The sequence below is a fragment of the Rhinolophus hipposideros genome, assembly GCF_964194185.1.
Source record: "Rhinolophus hipposideros genome assembly, chromosome: 3".
Taxonomy (NCBI): Eukaryota; Metazoa; Chordata; class Mammalia; order Chiroptera; family Rhinolophidae; genus Rhinolophus; species Rhinolophus hipposideros.
Window position 1 is genome coordinate 29,750,248 of NC_138049.1, and position 21,309 is coordinate 29,771,556.

General features: G+C 35.2%; 1 protein-coding gene across 3 annotated transcripts in view; it reads right to left on the reverse strand.

The window, feature by feature from the left end:
- Positions 1-21,309, reverse strand: part of AKAP7 (A-kinase anchoring protein 7) — a 110,675-nt gene that overhangs the window by 70,808 nt on the left and 18,558 nt on the right. For all 3 annotated transcript variants that reach the window (XM_081045234.1, XM_081045236.1, XM_081045235.1), the window contains exons 3-5: positions 18,626-18,765; positions 11,559-11,695; positions 6,328-6,488 (exon numbers count right to left, since the gene is read on the reverse strand). In XM_081045234.1, the coding sequence (XP_080901360.1) occupies positions 6,328-6,488; positions 11,559-11,695; positions 18,626-18,765 (438 nt within the window). The remainder of the gene's footprint in view (positions 1-6,327; positions 6,489-11,558; positions 11,696-18,625; positions 18,766-21,309) is intronic.

Here is a 21,309-nt window from a genome sequence, read left to right on the forward strand (position 1 = left end):
AGAAACAAGGTTAAGTAGTAAAGAGTAAGGTTCAGAATCCTGAAAATACAAACACGTAAGAAATAAAGAGATAAGCCTTTAAATCAAACTAAGAAGAGATATTATGAAAAGTGTAAAAAAAAGAACCAAGAAAGTGGTGTCTCAGTAGCCCAAAGGAGAACTTAAAGAAAGGAGTACTCAGCCATATGAATAAATTTAAAGCATCCATTAGATCTAGAAATCAGAAAGCCATCAGTGGCCTGTGATGTGGGATGGTAGCGGAGTAGGTTGTAACCTATGGTTGCAGGTTAAAGAAAGGAAGGTAAGCACAGGTAAAGAATTGGAGACAAATGATATAAGCTACTCTTTTAAAGATTGTGGCTTGGAAGGGAAGGAGAGGTACAATGCAGAAACTAGTGGAAGATTCAAGATCAAGGAACAATACGGTTTTTCCTTGCTATTAATATTTCTCAGGCTCTTACTTTGTGGCTTGTTTGTTTGGGGACAGGAAAGGTGTTATCAAGTTAACCAAGTTGGGGGAAATGAGCTGAAGAAGAGAGAAGGTTGAAAATAGAGAAGTAGAGGAGATGAAACAACTGGTAGAGCAAGAGCATCAGGTCAAGAACACAGCTGAAGAGATTAGTCTTAAGTAGATAAAAGACACTCCTTTTCCTAAAACTATACGGGACTTTTAAAGGCAAATGCAGTAGCAGACAGGTTTCCTTAGTACAGGAAATTGACTGAAGCAGGTCGCAGCCTCAGTCTTCTCTGTTGAGGGTGGGGCAGAGGTTAAGGGAACTCTGGACCAGCGGCTGGAGCGGTGTTGGGGAGGGGACAAGAGAAAGAACAAGCAGAAGCAGAGCGGCGCTGAGCAGGATGCTGCTGACTCTGGGAAACATACGCTTGCAGGAGAGTGACCTACGTGACTACGGCTTCTTCATTTTCTCACTCATTTGATAAATGCTGATTAACACTTTTTATGTGTCACATGTTACAGAAGGTACTAGGTAGACAGCGGTCAAACAGCAGTCATGGTCCTTTCCCTCAATTTACTAAAACGGACAGTCAAACAAATCGACCATTATGTAATTACAACCTGTGATAAGACCTGTGAAGGAAACACACTGCATACAATTGTAAAGAACTTACTGAAACGGATTCTCTCTTTACAGGGGACAAGAGACAGGGAAAGACCCTCTGAGATGGTGACATTTGAGAGCTAGAGAATAAGAAGGTCCAAACTGAGGGTCTCTTCAGGCATTCACAAAAGTTCTATGGCACGAAAGAATGTGTTGAGTTCCAGCACCTGAAAGGAGACCGTGTAACTGGAGCATAGTGGGCAAGGAGAGAGAACATGATAAGACAGAAGATGCAGGCAAGAGACCAGAACATGAAAGATCTCATGGGCCATACCAAGGAATCTGGACTTTATTTTGCCCAGGAGTTGGGGCAAAAAAGCAAAGGACTGAAATTACCTACCACTGGCAGGCCATGCAACGGGAGCTCTGATGGTCCCCAATGGTGCGGGGCTGTGATTCAGACAGCCTTCTTGGAGAGGAAAGCTGGTCTCTGCTGAGTTCTAAATGAAGTGTGGCTATGGTGCTCTGGTATCCCTGAAGACCGCCTAGTCCAGGCCATTGAGGGGGATGATCAGCAGGCTACTGGAATGCCCACCTGCCTTTGGTAGTTAGAAGTCCAAGACTTCATGTAGTAATAGAGCAGCCTAGAAAAGCCCGAGATACCAGCAACCAGATTCCCCACAAAAGGAGCAGAAAACACAGGGCATATTCTCTCCATTGTTTGGGGGAGATGACAGTCAAAATAAGAGGAAGTGTAACATTCAAATGAATATCCTAAAACCTTTTATTTTTACTTTTATGAGATAAATGAACTTAGAATCTTTTATTATGCTAACCAAGCACACATTTTTCATTTAAAAAAAAATGTGCAAGGACTATTATCATTCCAGTAGCCTAAATTGTTAGCAATCTCTCAATCTAATATACTTAATACCGTTTGCTAAAGAAACAATGAATGAAATCACACCTTCATTTCTATGCAAAAGCTTTTCAGTGCAATTTCATCATTGAAAATGTGGAGAAATGCCATGTAAATGCATCATTTTCAGCATCTTAGCTCTATGAGCTACTGGGTAAACTACGAAAGGAGAAGGCGCTGTTTTATTCTGGAAAAACAGGATCACTCAAGGTCAAAATAAGAAGCAGAGACACAGGACCGCTGACGTCAACCCCCATCCCCGCTGCCTCCAGCAGCTACCACCATAAACCTACATGTACATGGTGTACAAACATGAGCTTGGTCTCTTCCCACCAGCATCTACCAAAAATAAGTTAGTAGTAGCATATCTGGATGCATAATCCAAGTACTGATGTTGTAAAAGCTCGTCAATTCAGACTCTATTAGTTCAACAGGTATAATAACTTTCTTCAATTTTACACATTAAAAATTCTAAGTTACTCATTATCCTGCAAATTTGCAGTAATAACTTGAAATATTACTGTCTAAAATTCAGTCTTTTCCTCAAAACAACGATGTAGTATTTCAAGACTTTGTTTCTTTTAACTTGTAAATTTTAAAACTATGAAAATTAGGTAAATCAGACTATTCATGAATTACAATTTTCAACTATTTTTCAAGTTAGTTTTATTTCATAATATGTACTTAAACTTAACTTCTTTATCAATACTTTAATAGTCCAATTTATTTAATTTAAAAATTATCCTGCTTTCCATTAAGTCAAACTAACTCTGCCTTCATTATTTTGAATAAATAAGATTTTAATATTCCTGTATAGGTTATATATATAGATATATAGATATATAGATATATACATACACATAGTTTATTACAAAGCTTTGTATGCTGCTCAATGGAATATATTCTTCTAAAAGTTGGACTATATCATTTGAAAAAATAATTTATAAAATAAGACACAAAATCAAATATTACATTATTTTACTGATACGGTTAAACAAAAGCAATACTAATCCTGAAACATTCTTTTAAAACTAAATCTAATGTAGTAAAATACTGACAAAAATTCTGTCATTAAACATTCTAACATTCTCCACTATACAAAGGGAGGTTCCAACTAGACTTCAATGAGAATTTTCCATATACGTATTCAAATATTTAGAGTTCTTATAAAAGTCTATAAAAACTATAATCAAAAGCAACAGTCCAATATACACAAAAAAGATTAAAAGCAAGTATAAGAAACAGTGATTATAGGAGGGGGACAGAGTGCTGTTCTACCTCTATTTTCATTTTTTGGTACTGTTTTGTTTAAATTTTTGGAAAAGCATATATGTTTTAAAGCAACAGTCTCTGGCATCAAAACAAGAATTACAGGGGCAGTGGCCTTTTCTAAATGACAGACCAGCACCCTTGGGTTCATAGTCATACTAAAGCTGGAGAGATTTCACATTCCTCAGCACACAATGGATCTTTTATCAATATTGGAAACTGCCTTTGTGAGATTATTTGCTAAGAATGGATGGAATTTTTAATGTTGAAAGCACTAATTTGATTATTTAAAAGAGCCATGAATAAATGACAAATTAAAAATGTTTCTTGAATTCAGAGATATTTAAATTGTAAAAGAAAAGACCTACAGCTAGGGGCAGCCGGGTGCCTCAGTTGGTTGGAGTGCGAGCTCTCAACAACACGTTTGCTGGTTCAATTCCCACATGGGATGGTGGGCTGCGCCCCCTACAACTAAAGACTGAAAATGGCAACTGGACTTGGAGCTGAGCTGCGCCCTCCACAACTAGATTGAAGGACTTGGAGCTGATGGGCCCTGGAGAAACACACTGTTCCCAAATATTCCCCAATAAAATTTAAAAAATAATAATAAAATAAAATGAGGATTAAAATAGTTTTTTTTAAAAAATAGACCTATATCTAACATTTTCTCCAGCAGTCAGAAAGAACAAATTGAGTTTGTTAACTGGGGCCATCAGTAACCAAATGCATTGCCACGAAAATTGTTAGAGTTGCCTTCTCCTTGGCCAATGATTTTAAGTCCTACTTGATTCATAAATATTGTTTAATTGTTTGCATGTTTGTTTGTTTATATAAGTTTTGCTCCACAAAAGGAAAACTTAACCAACAATGAAATGAAACCTCATCTTCATGCCCTTCTTACCCCACAAAAGAAGTGCATTTTTAGATGGGCAAATATAAAACTGCATAAAAACAATATAATATTAAGTAAAAGAGAGTAACCTTATAAGTTAACCTTATAAAAAGGATAGCTGTTGTATGTGATCTTTTGAGACAGTTAACTATGAATTAAAAAGACATTTACTTTGAGAGAATACAAGGAAATGAACACTGACTTCAGGATGATGGCTAGCTTAAATGAAGGAAGGCTAAAGATGGGATTAATGAAAAGAACAATATGGCTAGATCACTACCAAGGTCCTAGCTTTCATTTTGGGTAATGGATTCCCAGGTGATTGTGGTATTAATTTAAGATAGATGGATGGACGGACGGACGGACGGACAGACAGACAGATAGATGTGGGGGGGAAGGGAGACCAAGCATGGACCAATGATAAGAGTGTTATGAACCAAGTACTACTGAAATGAGATGACATAAAATGACTTAACGTGATATGAAAGAAAATGAAAGCAAAACTAGTTTTCAGTTTGCAGACTAACACCCAACCTGTGATCTCTGGATCAACTCAAAAGTTACTCATCCAGGTTGTGCAATTTTCTGCTACTTCCCTCACACTTTAAGTTGTGCTGCACAAAGGAAAGTGTCTCCAATGGATGTGAGACCTTGTACCATCATCAACGGACCTTTTGCTTAAATAGTACCTACACAGAAGGGGAAAAAAAGTAGCAGAGAGGAAAATGCTACTGACTCAACTGACATCTACTGACTCCGAAATAGGGCTGACAGTCCCCACAAGCCTCTGAATGGGCAACTGGTGATTCTTATTCATTCATTAAATGTTTATTAAATGCCAACTACATGTCAAATGTCATGTTAACACTAAGATCCTTCAGACTTACAATTAGGACAGTCCTAACAAATACTTAAGCTAAGCCCATCCCTTCCAAACAGCCCAGAATCAAAATATTCCTCAGAAGAATCAAGATAACTTTTCAGTTGACAAAATAATGAGGCAACCAACTGAATGGGAGAAGATTTTTGCAAACAGTGTCTCTGATATGGGGCTAATATCCAAAATATACAAGGAACTCATGAAACTCAACAACAAAAAAACAAACAACCCAATTGAAAAATGGGCAGACGACCTGAAGAGACATTTATCCAAAGAGGATATACAAATGGCAAATAGACATATGAAAAAATGCTCAACATCACTAATCATCAAAGAAATGCAAATAAAAACCACAATGAGATATCACCTCACCCCAGTCAGAATGGCTATCATCAACAAGACAAAAAGTAACAAGTGTTGGAGAGGCTGTGGAGAAAAAGGAACCCTCATACACTGTTGGTGGGAATGCAGACTGGTGCAGCCGCTATGGAAGGCACTGTGGAGGTTCCTCAAGAAATTATGAATAGAATTACCATATGACCCAGCAATCGCTCTTCTGGGTATCTACCCCAAAAATCTGAAAACATTTCTCTATAAAGACACGTGTACTCCAACGTTCATTGCAGCTTTGTTTACGGTGGCCAAGACATGGAAACAACCAAAATGTCCTTCGATAGATGAATGGATAAAGAAGTTGTATATATACACAATGGAATACTATTCGGCGTTAAGTAAAGATGATATAGGAGCATTTGTGACAACATGGATGGATCTTGAGAGTATAATGCTAAGTGAAATAAGTCAGACAGAAAAAGCAGAGAACCCTATGATTTCACTGATATGTGGTATATAAACCAAAAACAACAAAAGAACAAGACAAACAAATGAGAAAGAAAAACTCATAGACACAGACAATAATTTAGTGGTTACCAGAAGGTAAGGGGGTGGGGGGTGGGTGATGAGGGTAAGGGGGATCAAATATATGGTGATAGAAGGAGAACTGACTCTGGGTGGTGAACACACAATGGGATTTATAGATGATGTAATACAGAATTGTACACCTGAAATCTATGTAAATTTACTAACAATTGTCACCCCAATAAATTTAATTAAAAAAAAAAGATAACTTTTCAGGCCTTTTCTTTAGCTATTTACCTACACAAGCAAATGCTGAAGCAGCTCACTTATAAAGTGAGGTTGACTGGCTTCCCAAAGTTAAGAGATGGCAAATCTCTATTACAAAAATTGGGGGAAAATTTGCTGTTCAACAGATGAGATTTCATATGAGTGTGTTGTTGTTTCTTTTTACCTGCTATCTCCAAAAGTGAGTTTATGTGATCTCCTTCTCCCAGCTTCACAAATCCAACCTGATTTTCAAAAGTGTCAATCCCTTGAAAGGGCAAAGTCAAATATTTTCCTTGCAGGATTTCTTCTATGCATGGCTTTAATTCCAAAAGAGCATCAATACCACTGGCAAGAGATAATACATTTTTCAGTTAACACATTAAGTAATAAAATATTTAAAAAGCAAACAAGAAATAATCAGCTTTAGAAAGATAAAATTTTGATATTTGTATTAATTATTTTAAAGCATAAAATACTTTCAAAATGTAATCTATATGATTAAAATAAAACTAATATTAATTTTTAAACAAAAACTATGGGAGAACTGAATTAAATCTTTACCTAATTATAATTTATATTGTATTAAAAACATGAAAGAAGATGTTATTTCATACTTCACCAAGTCTTTAACAAAGGAAAAACTGCATGGACATTTCAAAAAAAAATACTGATAATATAGTCCAAAAAAACCTGATATCTACAAGAGCATACATTAAATAATGTGGAAAGCTCTAGATTCTTGTTAATAGTACTAATACTTATACAGTAGTTTTATTTTTGTGAGGCACTCTACTAAAACTTAATATACATTATCTCTTAAAATATAAGTCTCTATAATAATTTACTATACTTGGATTCAATAAAAATACAACTTTATGTTTGCCAACTGCAATTACGTTTGTTGCTAGTTTGTTGTATCTGTTTAGCCTAAGTCATTACAGGGCTATTCTGTTTCAAGTTCTTCATGTGTCTTTATAAAAACAAATGTTCACTCTATTAATGAATTAGACATTACTAGGTTTGGAATATTTTATAAATTAGGATCAGTTATTTCCATCTTAAAAAGGCTTTTGGTACAGGTACTTTATTATGAGAAAAAAAATTAAATCTCACTAGAGGGCAGCAATTACTCAAAAAAGAAATAAGGGTATTTTGTGTGTGTGTTTTTTTTTACATTAGGAAAGGGATTTAAAAAAAACCTTCTGGTGAGCCACCATTAAATTAAATTGTCTTGATCAGTGATTTGTTGACCAGTAATTTACATGTCAAATGTGTGAAAAGAAATTTAGGTATTTTTCTAGATCTTTCATATCTTCAAATTAGTTTTATATAAAGTTTTTAATGAATCATCATATGTGGCTTCCATACTGAGACTCAATTCTGTGTCATAACATAATGTCCAATACTTAAACTAGTTCTGGAAATGTCAATCCTCATTATACCTCCAAATTCAAAAACCTAAATCCAATCTTTCCTGACTGTATTTATATTCATCCAAAAGGACAGTGTACACATTCCTACTGCAGCACTGTCCTTCGCTGTGTGCTACGAGTTAAAGCTTGTAAAAACACAGCAGCCACTTCTGGCTCATCTATCATAAATTAGGGGAATTCAAGATACTAATTTTAAAAGTAACTATATACTAAAGTAAGCCATGCTAAATGTTAGGGCTTTTCAGAGACCTTTTCAGAGAGTGAATTCTATATCCCATTTTTCTTTAAAGAAATAGGGATGATCTCAACTCAGGGCAGTTTTTCAGTTCTCTAGTAACGTAAATCAATAAATTTGTCCTGATGAGATGTCATCAATCACAGAGTGAGAAGGAGTCATAGTGTCTACGGTAAGTATCAATAACTTTCAAATTCTTTTAAACAGAATAGCTTTTTAAGAGCAGTTTATGAAAGGACTTTCCCCAGAAGCTGGAGCAGTGCAAGAGAAAATAAAAAGCTTGTGCTGCAACACCACCTACTGGAAAACAGAAGAAAGTCCTCTTTTTATTAACCTACTAAATAGAGAAGTGACATTAAAAAAAAAAAAAAAGATTTCATTCCTATAAAAGCCTAGGCAGAGACATAATCTATCAAATACCATGGCTAACCAAGGTACAAGGCAGCTCAGAAAAAAACTGAAAAATCTCCAGATTAATAAATTTAAAAATATGGAAATATGTGATTTAAATGACAGAAATTCAAGATTACAGTTCTGAAAAAAACTCAACAAGATACAAGAAAACTCAGATAAGCACTTTAATGAACCCAGAAATAAAATCAATAAACAAAAGAAGTACTTTGCCAGAGATTGAAACTTAAAAAAAATAAAAAATTCTGGTGCTGAAGAACTCAATAAAAGAGATGAAAAATGAACTAGTGAGCTTAGAAAATGATCTCATCAGCTGGAACAAAGAATTAGTGATACCAAAGACAGAAATCTAGAAATGATGTAGATGGAGAAAGAGAGAGACTTGAGAATTAGAAAAGTGAAGGAACTACAAGAACTATCTGACTCTGTCAGAAAGACCAATATAAGGATGGGTATACCAGAAGGAGAATAGAGGACAAAGGGAACAGAGAGATTATTGAAACAGGTAGTTGACAAAAACTTCCCAAAACCATCAAAGAGCTGGATCCTCAAATCCAAGAAGCAAGCAGAACACCTAATTATCTCAATCCAAAAAGTCCTTCCCCAAGGTATAGTATACTAAAACTGTCAAAAATTAATGACAAAGAATTCTCAAGGCAGCCAGGGAAAAGAACCTACAAAGGAAATCCCATTAGATTATCATCAGACTTTTAAATAGAAAGTTTACAAGCTAGGAGGGAGTGGAATCAAATATTCAAACTATTGAAAGAGAGAAATTACCAGCCATGAATAATATATAGAGCAAAGCTATCCTTTAGCATTATTCATAGTGGTCAAGACATGGAAATAACTGAAGTATCCTGTGATAGTTGATTGGATGAAGAAGATATCGTACATATAAAGAATGGAATGCTTCTCAGCCATAAGAAAAGAGAAAATACTGCCATTTGCAACAACATGGATAGATCTTGAGACTATCATGCTAAATGAAATAAGTCAGATGGGAAAAGTCAAAAATCATGACTTCACTCATATGTGGGCTATAAAACTGAAAGCAACAAGACAAATATACAAAAAAAAAAAAAAACTAATAGACACAGAAAACAGTAGAATGGTTACCAGAGGAAAATGGTAGAAAAGGGTAAGGGGGTGAAATATACGGTGATAGAAGGAGATTTGACTTCAGGTGGTGAACACACAATGCAATATATAGATAATGTATTATAGAATTGTAGACTAGAAACCTATATAATATAATCAATGTCACCTCAATAAATTTAATAAAATTTTACACAAATAAATAGATAGCAAGTGGCAGATCTGAAATTTGGACCCAAGTATTCTAACACCAGAGCCCTACCTTTGTCTTAGTCTACAAAAACAGAAATCAAATAGCTACAAATTTAGGAGTTAATTTTTAATGTGGATTTATTATTATGGGATTTAGTTCCAAAAGGAAGTAAACCTGCAACACACATCTGAACAGAGAGAAAGTTTATGAAACAATGTGAATGAATTCAGATAAAACCATTTTTTTTTAATTTGCATTAAAGTGTATCAACATTTTATGAAGTTTTTCAAATATTTGATGGAGGCATCCTGTTTCTACCACCAAATTAAAGCACAACATAAAGTTATAAGTTGAGAAATTCACTAGATAGATAGATAGATAGATAGATAGATAGATAGATAGAGATAGATAGATAGATAGATAGATAGATAGATAGATAGATAGATAGATAGATAGATAAAAGTATCTAACTAAATAAAATCATTCCACCAAGTGAAAAGCCAAACAAAACAAAAAACCAAAAAAGACTTATTTATGGTAAAATGAATAAAAAGTATACACATCGAGAAAACAGAATTCTGAAACTGGAATTTAGAGCCAAAGATTGTACTGATATTTGAAATTAAGGCAAGGCAGCATCCTCCAAGGAAGAAGGAATTCTGCTTCGAGACTGCCTTTGAACTTGAGAGTGTAACATCAACTCTTCCCTGAGTCCCCAGCCTGCCCCATTAGATTGCCTTGTTGATTCCAGACTTGCCAGCCCCCACAATGACCTGAGCTAATTTCTGAAAATAAATCTCTCATGTAGAAGGATATATAGATATAAATATATAGATATACAGACACAGAGATATAAAGATATCAATATATCTAAATATCCATCTAGACATACAGTCCTTTTGGTTCTGTTTCTCTGAAGAACCCTAATACACCATTCTAACATACACAGGGCACTCCTCTCAGGCTTTCATCCTCTTGTGTCACATCTGCTGTGGCTCCTTTTCTTTTAAGAGCATCAGAATAGTTACTTTTTCTTCTGACCGGTGAAGTGAACAGCTAAAGTGAGCCAGACCTCTGCCATTTCACAGGGCACAAGACCTGCTCTTGGGTAGATCTAGTTGGGGTAGGTGGATCAGAAGACTAATGCCTAATGACACGAGGTTCTACTCGATAAAAGACATAACTACAAAAATCATAATATATATTTTGAGTTACTAATTTATTGTTTTCTCCCTTTTACTTTCCCTTTTCTTCATCCTCTTCCTAATTCAAGCCTTGTTCTTTATTCACTCAGGAGACTATATTTCAGGGTAGAAAACAGAAGTAAACTTCAATCCATTCTGGCTTTGGTTTTCCAGAGAGCTTAAGCTTGAGCTTAATCCAGAGGGCTATGCAGAGGAAACACGAAAGGAGTGATGATGACACGGACAGAGTATCCCAGAGAATTGGGGGCAGAGCAAGGTTTCTCCACTCCAGGCTGGAAAACGACAATGACTTCTACTCAACCTTCATGGCACCACTGTGGCATCGGGTGCGAGGTGTACAGGTACTCTAAGAATGAGTGAGGTAAAACTAAATTGTACACTGACCTAGTGGAATGGCAGCTCTAATCACTAACAATATCGAGTGCCTACTATGTACCAGACCCTATACTAAGAACTGTTACATGTACTAGTACTATTATTTTCTCCATTTACTTAAAAAATAAAGAATTTGCTGCAATCAAACAGCTAGTAAGAGGTGGCTGTGCCATCGTTCCAGAGTCTTTACCTAGAACCTTAACCTAAACGATCAGACTCCAAAGTGCTTACGTAGTTAACATGGGCAAAACAACTGTGTAATCAAGGGCCACCATTTGGTAACAAAAACATATCTTAAAAGTCTAGATTAGAAAGAATATTTACACAGCTAATTCTGTGCGTTGACCACTGGAATAAATTATAACAAAGACTACTTTAGAATTTAAATGCCTTCTTGGGTTCTGGTATGTTTACTCATATTAAAGCAATAATTTGAGAAACAATATTCAAAGACACATTACTCACATGTTTATTTCATCATCATTTAACAAGTGCATCACTAGCAGGGTAACATGAAAGGAACCATCATTGGTCATTGCCTTGGACATTCGCTTATCTTGTTGTATTATCGCATTTTGCAGGATCTTAATTCCTCTTGTAACCTAATCAGACACACATACATGCACACAAAACAGAGATTAGGTGAGCAAAATTTCCTTACGGCAAAATGTAAATCGAGAAGAAAAATAAGCAACCAAAATTAGAAATGTCAAGATTTTTCAACCAAACAATACTTAATTGTCTACTTGTTCTCAAATATCCTGATGACTTGCAAAGCTTAAGAGGGTGTATAAGTTTTAGAAATCATACAATGCCGATCTATCTTAAAGAGCATTAAGTCTAACACCCTTATTTTATAGACTGGATCACTAGTTGAGTAGAAAAACTTTCAATGGCCATGCGTCTTTTCAGAAACTTGTCCTTGAATATACAGTATGACTTACTATAAATATGATCTTTCCTAAAAAGTAGTTTTATTCTTGCCACAGAAAGGTGAAACCCGCAGACAACAGTCCACAGTCCATTTCTGTGACACGTAATATTTAGTTGGCTCCTAGTGAATGCGTCTGAGAACCCATCCTTCACGACCTTGAAGATGTTTTAGGACAGCCATAATTTCAACAGGAATGACTACTGTCATTTTCCCAAACACGTGAGGAGGGGCATCCCCATGGAGAGAGAGTTGCAAAGAGGTCCAAATGCATATGTTAGAAAAGCAGTCACGGTCTCCAGCCAAGCGAAACCTTTGCTCCCTCATCAGCCTTCCCCGCTCACTACCTCCTCTGAACAAGGAGAGGAATGATACCTCTTCCCTTCTCCATTTCCAGTTACATCCAATTCTAGTTGAATGGAAAATAGTTTGAATATGAAATAGCAAACTGAGCAATACTTAAAGAAAAGAACACAGGAGCCCTGAGGCAGCAGAATTAGAGAGAAAAGGAAAGGGGGGAGCGGGGCTGGCAATGGAAGCAGAGTCCATAAAAAGACAGCAGAAATAAGAAAACACAGAATCAGGAGCACAGCAGACTGTTCTAATACTGGAACGGCTGTTTTATCCTGAACAACGTTCCCATTATCTGAGAATGTGATTGGGCAAATCACGAGATGCTGTCCGGGGATCTGACTTCTGATGTATCTTTACACCCAAAATAACCTCAGCCTTTCCCTGTTCCTTGCAGTCTGGAAGAGAGCAACACAAGAAACAACCTGTGTTTTTCTGGTAGGAATTTACATGGTAACACCTAACGTACTATGTCACTTCTATGACACCCAAGGAAAGAACACTGACAGCTTGATAAAGAAAACGCTTGTAAGACAATCGTCCACAGAGATCTTATGGTCAGTTTCCTCTACTCTACAGAGATAAAACGTACTACATTTTTACTAAAATTTTACTAAATTTTTTTACTAAATTGTAAATGTCTCAAGGGCAATACCTAATTCTTCTACCCTGCTACCTCACCACAGTGCTGAGTACTAATAAAAATAATATTGAACTGACAGCAGCAACTAACCTTTATTGTGTGCCACTAGGTTCTAGGTACTACAGTAAGCATTTTACATACATTATTCGTTCACTGAAGCCTCTCTTCAATTCTACGAGGTAGACATTCCTATTATCTCTGTTAACATTTGAAAACACATGATTAAAAAAATTACTTCGAGATCACATATCCAAAACCCAAAGGAACTTGGGAAAAAGATAAATTGCAATGCATGAAAAAAAATGAAGGAAGGACCTAGAAGAAAAGATCAGGAGAGGTGAGGAGGAGGAGAAGCAGCTGGAGAGCAATGGAGTATGAGTTACAAGGAATTTGTTTTCAAGAGGAAACAAGGAGAGGGATAAAGATGTTGGTACGGAACTAAGAAATGAAACACTGAGGGGAAAAAGACATTTAAAGATTTTTAGGAAATCTTACTGGATACTCTGTAATGGAACACACTATCACTCTCAAAAAAACTCTGTAGTGTAAATCTGTATTACTCTGCAATGATTTTAAATTTCAAATTTAGAGTTTTTTCCCAGTGCAATGAAGTACTAAGATTGGACTTTGGGGAAGAATACCAAAACAGCTCAAAAGGGTCCAGGTTCATATGGAAAGGGCCTCGCCCTGTGTCAAGGAAATGAGTATTTAAAACTGTCACACCTTGAAACAGTATAATTACATCCTCAAATCTGAGCTGGTACCAATGGTAATTGATTTAATGGATAATGAAAAAGTGGCTCAGGATTAGAACTTTATTACATAATACGGAGTGCTCCAAAGTAAGGGTGCTGAACCTGCTTCAGAAATCCTGGATTTTTAACCCAAGGTGCGATCACCTAGTCTCACTGAGTCTTGGTTTCTCCAGTTGTAAAATAGGAATAATAAAATGTGCATCGCCAAACTTACAGTGTTGTGTTGAAGATCACAGCAGACAAGCTACGTAGCAAACTATTTTGTGACCTCTATACCATTGCCTAATATAAGGTATGTAACAGTGCCAATTTTATTAAAATCAGCGGTTCTCTACCCTGGGCAATTTTGCCTCCCAGGGGACACTTGTCAATACCTGGACACATTTTGGTTGTCACAGTCGTTGGTTTGCTACTTGCATCTCATGGGTACAGTATCTGTATTTTCATAAAGACTTAATTTTCATTCTAAATTCAAATACTAATTACATATAACGTCAAGACAATGCTCCAAAAATTCCCTCTATTTGGATATTCAGCATCTTAGTGTAACATCCTACATGGTAAAATAGTTTTAGACCATCCATATCTTTGAATTATCTATTAGCTTATAAAGTTGCTAATTACGAACTGTAAAACACTTTGAAGACTATTTCTCTGAAGTCACACAGTACTTATAATGCAGGATTAACCTCAAACCTATGAAAATTCTAAAGTTAATCTAATCAAATAATATATTTCTAATTATACTTTGATGCACCAGATGAATTTATGTATTTCTTGGTATCAACTTAAGATTTTTAAATGCTTTTTATTCCTAATTACATTCTTAAAAGATAAAAAGAAATATACTTCAGAGTCTTCGCTGTATGCCATTAAAAAAAGTACCGAAGTCATTAAAGGCCAAAGGAAATGAATTTTTATAGCTACTATTTAAAATTCCGTAACGCCATTAAACCTATCTTGCACCATAATCCTCAGTCATTGGCAGTATTGCACAACACACATTTAAAAAATCTAATACTTTAGAGTCATATTAAATAAATTGAAAGAAACTTTTAAAAATAAAAGCTTTATTAAATTCTTAAATATTTCATTGACTGAATAATTTATTTGTGTTTAGAGAATAAATCAGACACCCATCTACTAAATCTCACCACTAAGCCATATACTATATGCCCAAAAATAATTCAGTGAGAAAATTTATTTTTCTCTTTTAAGCTTTCCAATTGACTCAAAGAATATATGAGTTCAAAGAAAATGCCTTAAAGTTGGTGAGCATGTTACACTGTAGTGCACATTAGAAAAATGTCTGACCTCATCTTTTTATAATTTGCTACCTAACTTTTCTTCAAAGCCAAATACTCTTATTTTTCTTGTTCGTCTACAACTATGGAAAGAACTTGGAAAATTGATAATATAGTAATAACTAGAGTAAAACTAAAAAAATATCCTCAAATAGGAGGAGTATTTTATCTACCAAGTGCTTAACACATGTGACGGTATCAAATGCTTTCACAATTACATTTCCCAGAAACTGAATGCACAAATCTACTTTCATATTTTCCTAAAATCAGCAATTTTTCACATTACTAAATGATGAAAGATAGAATGTAACAATTGCCTTTTAAACCCCCTAAAGAATCATATTTTTCCATTAGTATAAAAAAACTTACAAAAAACACTCCTAATTTCAATCAGCTCCTGATTGTTCCCTTATAGTTTTTTCAGTGCTGATTTACCTTATATTATTATTTCTAACAAGAGAACACATAAACAGGCCATTTAAGAAATATTTAAGATTTTTTCATAACTGCATTTTTTCTTGTCTATTTTCACTTTTTAACTAATGTATAATTGCAAGTAATGGAAAAACATACTTTCACATACTTGCAATTAGGATATTTTTATGCAGCCATTCTAATTTATTTTCCAATTCTATTTTTTTTAATATGAAATCATGATCTTCCATTAATAAAGAATTCAAAACGTCTAAAAACAGCTTTAAAAATCAAAGATCCATGTAAGTCTGGATACTTTTTTCTTTAAAACTAGATGCCAACAAGTAGAGGCCAAAAGTAGAACAACTCATTGTGAGTGTGCTAGCTTCCAAAAGCTTGTTTGCAGGTCACTTAATTGAAACTTGGAATAGAATCTCCCATTGAAACAATGTTATAAATGCTGCTTCTTTTCCCAGGCCTTCCCACAAGAGCTCATAAGTAGTTTAAAAAGAAAGTTATCATTAGATATTGAAAACAAGCAAACAAAAAAGGTGCTCATACAAAGATATAAAATGTATCTCCTAATATCCCATTCGTACCTCTCCTCCCTATATTTGTATGTAGTTTTCTGTTTACATACAAACAAGTCTCTTGAGAAGAAAACATTAAGTTATTTGCTTTTGAAACCTATTCCCCAGGAGTACAAGTCACCCTACCTCCTGCAAGATAAACAACTGCTATGGAACCCATATTATGAAACCAGCATTTGTAACATTGTATTTATTATTTATAAATGGTCCATAACTTAGTATTCCAGAAACACATCTTTGCCCCTGAAATGACAGTATTTTGTACATCTACTCTTGGCCAAGCACAGTTCTAGATAATGGGAATGAGCTGAAAAACTGTGAGGAAGACAAACTAACAAATGTCAAATGAAAGGATGACAAATGACAAAAAGAAAGCTATAAAAGTTGTTTTGCCCCCCCTGCTGGGTGGGGACAGGGAGGGGGGATGACCTAGTCAGGGTGGTCACAGGGGAGAGGCTTGAGCTGAGATTTTGGCATTAACAAAACCAAGAGAAGAAAGAAAACTCCCAGCCAGAGAAAAGAAGGCTTTCCAGGGGGCAGAGGCAAGTTTTGGGAAGGCCAGAGGGGCTCAAGCAGAAGGAACAGGGGCTGAAATGGAGAAGGCTAGACCATGTAGAACTTTTCAGAATATAGTAAAGACTTTGCCTTTATCCTAATGTCAATGGGAATATAAGCAGGAAGGTGACATATCCAAAGTTGGGTTTAGAAAATAATCATTATCACCTCCATTTTACACCTGGAAGAAACTGAAACTACAGAAATTAGGGAACCTCATCTATACCCATAGAGGAGTTTGTGACCCAGCTGATTTGTCGAACACCAAAGCCTGTATATGTATCCTTCCCACTTTCCATACAACTTTCAAGAAGTTGAGAAGCAGAGACAAAGACTACACCTGTTTACAGGGTGAAAAAGAAAGATTAACTTACACAGGATTTTCTCTCATCCCCTCCCGACTCTCACCTTTGTGGCCCAAATCCTGAACTAAGTGGTGGAAAGACAGAATTTTCTCTTCCCTTGTTCCTCTTAGGTCCCTTTGCCACCTGCCCTGCCCACCACATCATATCACCCCACCAGTCTTCACTGAAAGAGGTGAGAAGCCAGGGCAAAGCTAGGAGGTGTGGGGCAGGTTATAATGAGAGCCAAGAATAGAAACATGAAGGGAGAAGATAAAATGAAGGGCCTAGTTAAGCAACTTATGGAAGTGTATACTGATCCACTCTGTACTGGAACAATCTCTAAGCAACAAATCAAAATAAGGGACCTGGAGTCTCTTACAATCAGAAATCATATGTCTTTGGGGAAGTCATTTGTCCTGTTTCACATTCAGTTTCTTTAGGCACTGCTCTGTTAAGCAGCTTTGACTTCCTGCTCTCTTCTAATTCCCGTATGTACACTTGATCCTACATTTCAAAGAAAACCTATCCAAATAACTCACAACTATTTTTAATACAATATATACTTGTTGGTTACATTAAAGTTTGTATCAACTAAACACTTTTAAGGACTATTTACAGTTATTTTACAACCCACCAGTGTGTTCTAGTAAAATCAAAATATGATTCTTTACTGCATCGAATTCTAAAATCTTGTACTGCTAGGTAATACAACTTGTCTTTTTATGTATCTTCTTACCCTGGCTAAACTATATCTCACAGACTAGATATTTCCTAGAATGCCTCAAAAGATTCTTTTTTTCTTTTGATATTTATTTCTTTGACTTCAGTTTTGTTTGATTTGATTTTTAAAAATTCATTAGCATTCCCTAGAAACATTTTCGTTACATAAGGGGAGAGCAACTTGAAAATGTGCCTGGTAAAGAGATTATCACTCACAATCAAACAGCAATTCAGATGGAGCTCTTAAATTGGGCCAAGATGTGAAAGCAGTCAGTTTTCAAGAGAAGTGTTCTTTGCTGAGGCATTTCAGTTCCCACCTCACTGCCCTAGCCCATTTAATTATACTGTAGTTTTCTCTCTCAGCCACATATTAGGAATGGTTTCTTAGTGTGGGCTAATTGGCTGATCTGATTTCCTATTACTCATACCACATTAATTTTCAGATGTTTAATAGATTTCTACTAAGTCTGTCATGAAATATTAAGTTGATACAATAATAAGTAATTTTAAAACAAATTATGTTGCAATCATCATAAACAAGACTAAAAAGCAAGAAATCCCAGTTGACTTTCCCAGCAGACTTCAGAATTCTCTTTTTCTACCTGGTCACTGCTCTCAGCTTCTGAAAGGCTCCTCTGTTGTGGTGAACAAAATGGTTAGAAAGCATCTTGACATGCCATCTGGTAATACTTTTTCAAGTGGGTTTTGCAAAATTATGTTTTAAATATGATTGTTTAAATAATATTTTCAAAATTATTTAAAAAATATATTCCCTTTTTAAAACAGACACATCTCTGCATGGCCCAGCTAACATGCCACCAAAGACTCTCAAAAACTGAGAGCAAATGAGCTTACCAGCATTTAGTGTAGTTTACACGTAATTTATAATTTTACAGCAAAAACATTTTTTTAAAAAAAATAGCACCTCTTTGTTGGTGATCGGAATCGACAGGAAATAGTTGGGTTGATAGTCTTTGTGCTTTTTTTTCCTCTTCTTTATTTGATCTTTACTGAAACATTCATTTTCTTCACTTCTCTCCAAATTTATTTGACGTACATCGGTGACTAGAGGAAAAAAGTCAAATAATAATATATCTAATGCATTAAAACAAAGATAATGTAGTTAGGGAAAAACAAGAAACAAGCACTGCATAGTAGCAATCATTCATAATTGTCATTTTCAAATTGAAAGAGTTGGAAAACTCTTCTTTAAAGAATATCACAGTATATATTTTAGGCTTTTCAGATCATCTGGTCTCAGTCAAAAATACCCAAGTCTGTTGTAGACAAAACACAGATGAATAGGTATAGCTATGTTCCAGTAAAACCTTATTTAAAAAGCAGATAGCTAGCCAGAGTACTAACCTCTGATCTAAAACTTCACTAACAACCATTCTCTCCTCCATGCCAGTTTTCATGATACTACAAAAGGTTATTTTTCCACCCATCATGTAGATGTATATTTGTGACTCCTACAATAATACAACCATTTGCAGCAGTGCCACTCAAAGTTTGGTTTGGGGCCAACGTCACACCACAAATTATTTGTTGAAAAAATTAAGAGACAGCTTTAGAAACTTTCATAAAAATTAGGCAAAGTAATTTTGTCTATTGAATTTTTATTTCTATTCTGTTGGTCATTTTTTACATCATTTTTCTAATAATTCATTTTTTATTGTTTTTTGTTTTGGTTTTGGTTTTGGTGGGTTTTTTTACAAAAGAATCAGTTGGCAGAAAATCGGAAATTTTTAAAAAACAAAACAGGTCCTGGACCATAGATCATTTGAGAAGCACTTAACACATTTCTTTTTAAAGTCATCTTTGACAGACTCACTTACCAATACCCACAATTCTAATTACAAAGCTAAGCCCAGAAATGATTACCAAATCAGTGTAAATACCATTCTCTCCTTTTTTACAGATCAGAAGTTTCCATATGCATGCAAAACTACCATTAATTGAGTTTTCAGGCTGTATCTTCTTGAACAGTAGCTTACTGTTCAAAACAGACTGCCGCATGGAGACTTTGCAAAAACAAAAATATTTTCTGAGGCTTGATTTTGCAAAGGAGTGGGAGAGAGGAATCACCTCACCTTCCATTCAATCCCATGAGATTGGTTTCATCTTTGGATCATCTCGAATCAACCACAGTGACCACCTGTACACAATATGTCTTGAGAAGCACCGTGGGGAAGATCCAAGCTTAACCAATAGCATAATTCATGTGCGCCTGCCTACACGACCCTGACCTTACTGAACTTCTTACATTACATGCGATGCAATAGAAGAGCAGAAAAACTTTTCAAAACTGCTCAACGTGACAGTCAAGTGTGATAGTAACCATTTCTACTGGATTTCTTCCAGCATCCTTTCTACTGGATCAAACTGCTACTCTACTGCAGTTCTGCACAAGGAGTTACTATTACACACAAAACCAAAGAGAAATAATCGTCCTTATTCTGTTGCTCTTTGAAATATCACTAGTAAACAATTTTTAAATGAATGTCACAAATAGTATTTTAATGCTAACTTCTACGAAAAACAGTAAAGTATATTTAAAATTTGAAACTAGGGGTTTGTAGAAAAAGACATGCTTTATTTCCAGGACTAACATATATTTGTGAGACCTAGAAGATAAAGGTAAATTAAGAGCAAAGTGACCTGGGTAATAAGTCTGACTGTATCATTATGAATTAAGACAAAATTATCTGGTGTGTTGGTGCAGCTATTTCACTACTACATTATTAATGTGGCTAAAATGATGTCTTCACAGAGAATACATATTTGAAATATAAATTATTATTAGCTTCTTCATACATGTGAGCTTGTTGGAACTTTATGAACTCTACAGCTAAGAAATAGTTTGCAGCGTTCTCATCCATATTGTGAGCATTGTCTGCATTGCCTCATATGATGTCACTGAGTTTTATTTCCCATGCAATTTTTTTAATATGGAAAATCAAGTCAATATGTTGATGAGCTGCTTATAATTTTAGGTATCTAAAAAAAGGTTCCACATCTGATCAGAGTAACACAACTACATATACTAATTTTAAACAGAAGCCACAAAATATGCTAATGAAGGACTACATATATTTTTAATGGACTTCTAAATACATTTCTAACCCACCTCCATCTGCTCTTAGTAAATTGGGAGTCTAGAAATGGAAACCAATCTTAATATAGTCTGGAACCAGTGTGTGTGGGCGGAATCCTGGCTCCCCCACCTACTAGCTGTGTGATCTTAGATAAATCACATGAACTCTCTTTATTTCAGTTCCTTGCCCTGTAATTTGAGGATAATAATAATAGGGTCATTTTGAAGATTGAGTTAATTAATACCTGAAAGCTCTTAGATTACTTCCTGGTATAAAATATGCACTATTCTGAGTTATTATAATTATTAGATACTACCCAAACATAATTAGGGATATAAATCTATATCTGCTAAGATTATTTAAGGGGCTCCAAAAAGAAACTGAGATGATATATAAGCTATCCATTGTATTGCATCATCCAGACCACTCATACCTTTATGAATATGGAAAATGAAGAACATTCTTAACAGTTTTTTTAATTAAATATAATATTGGGGAAAAATTTCAAAAG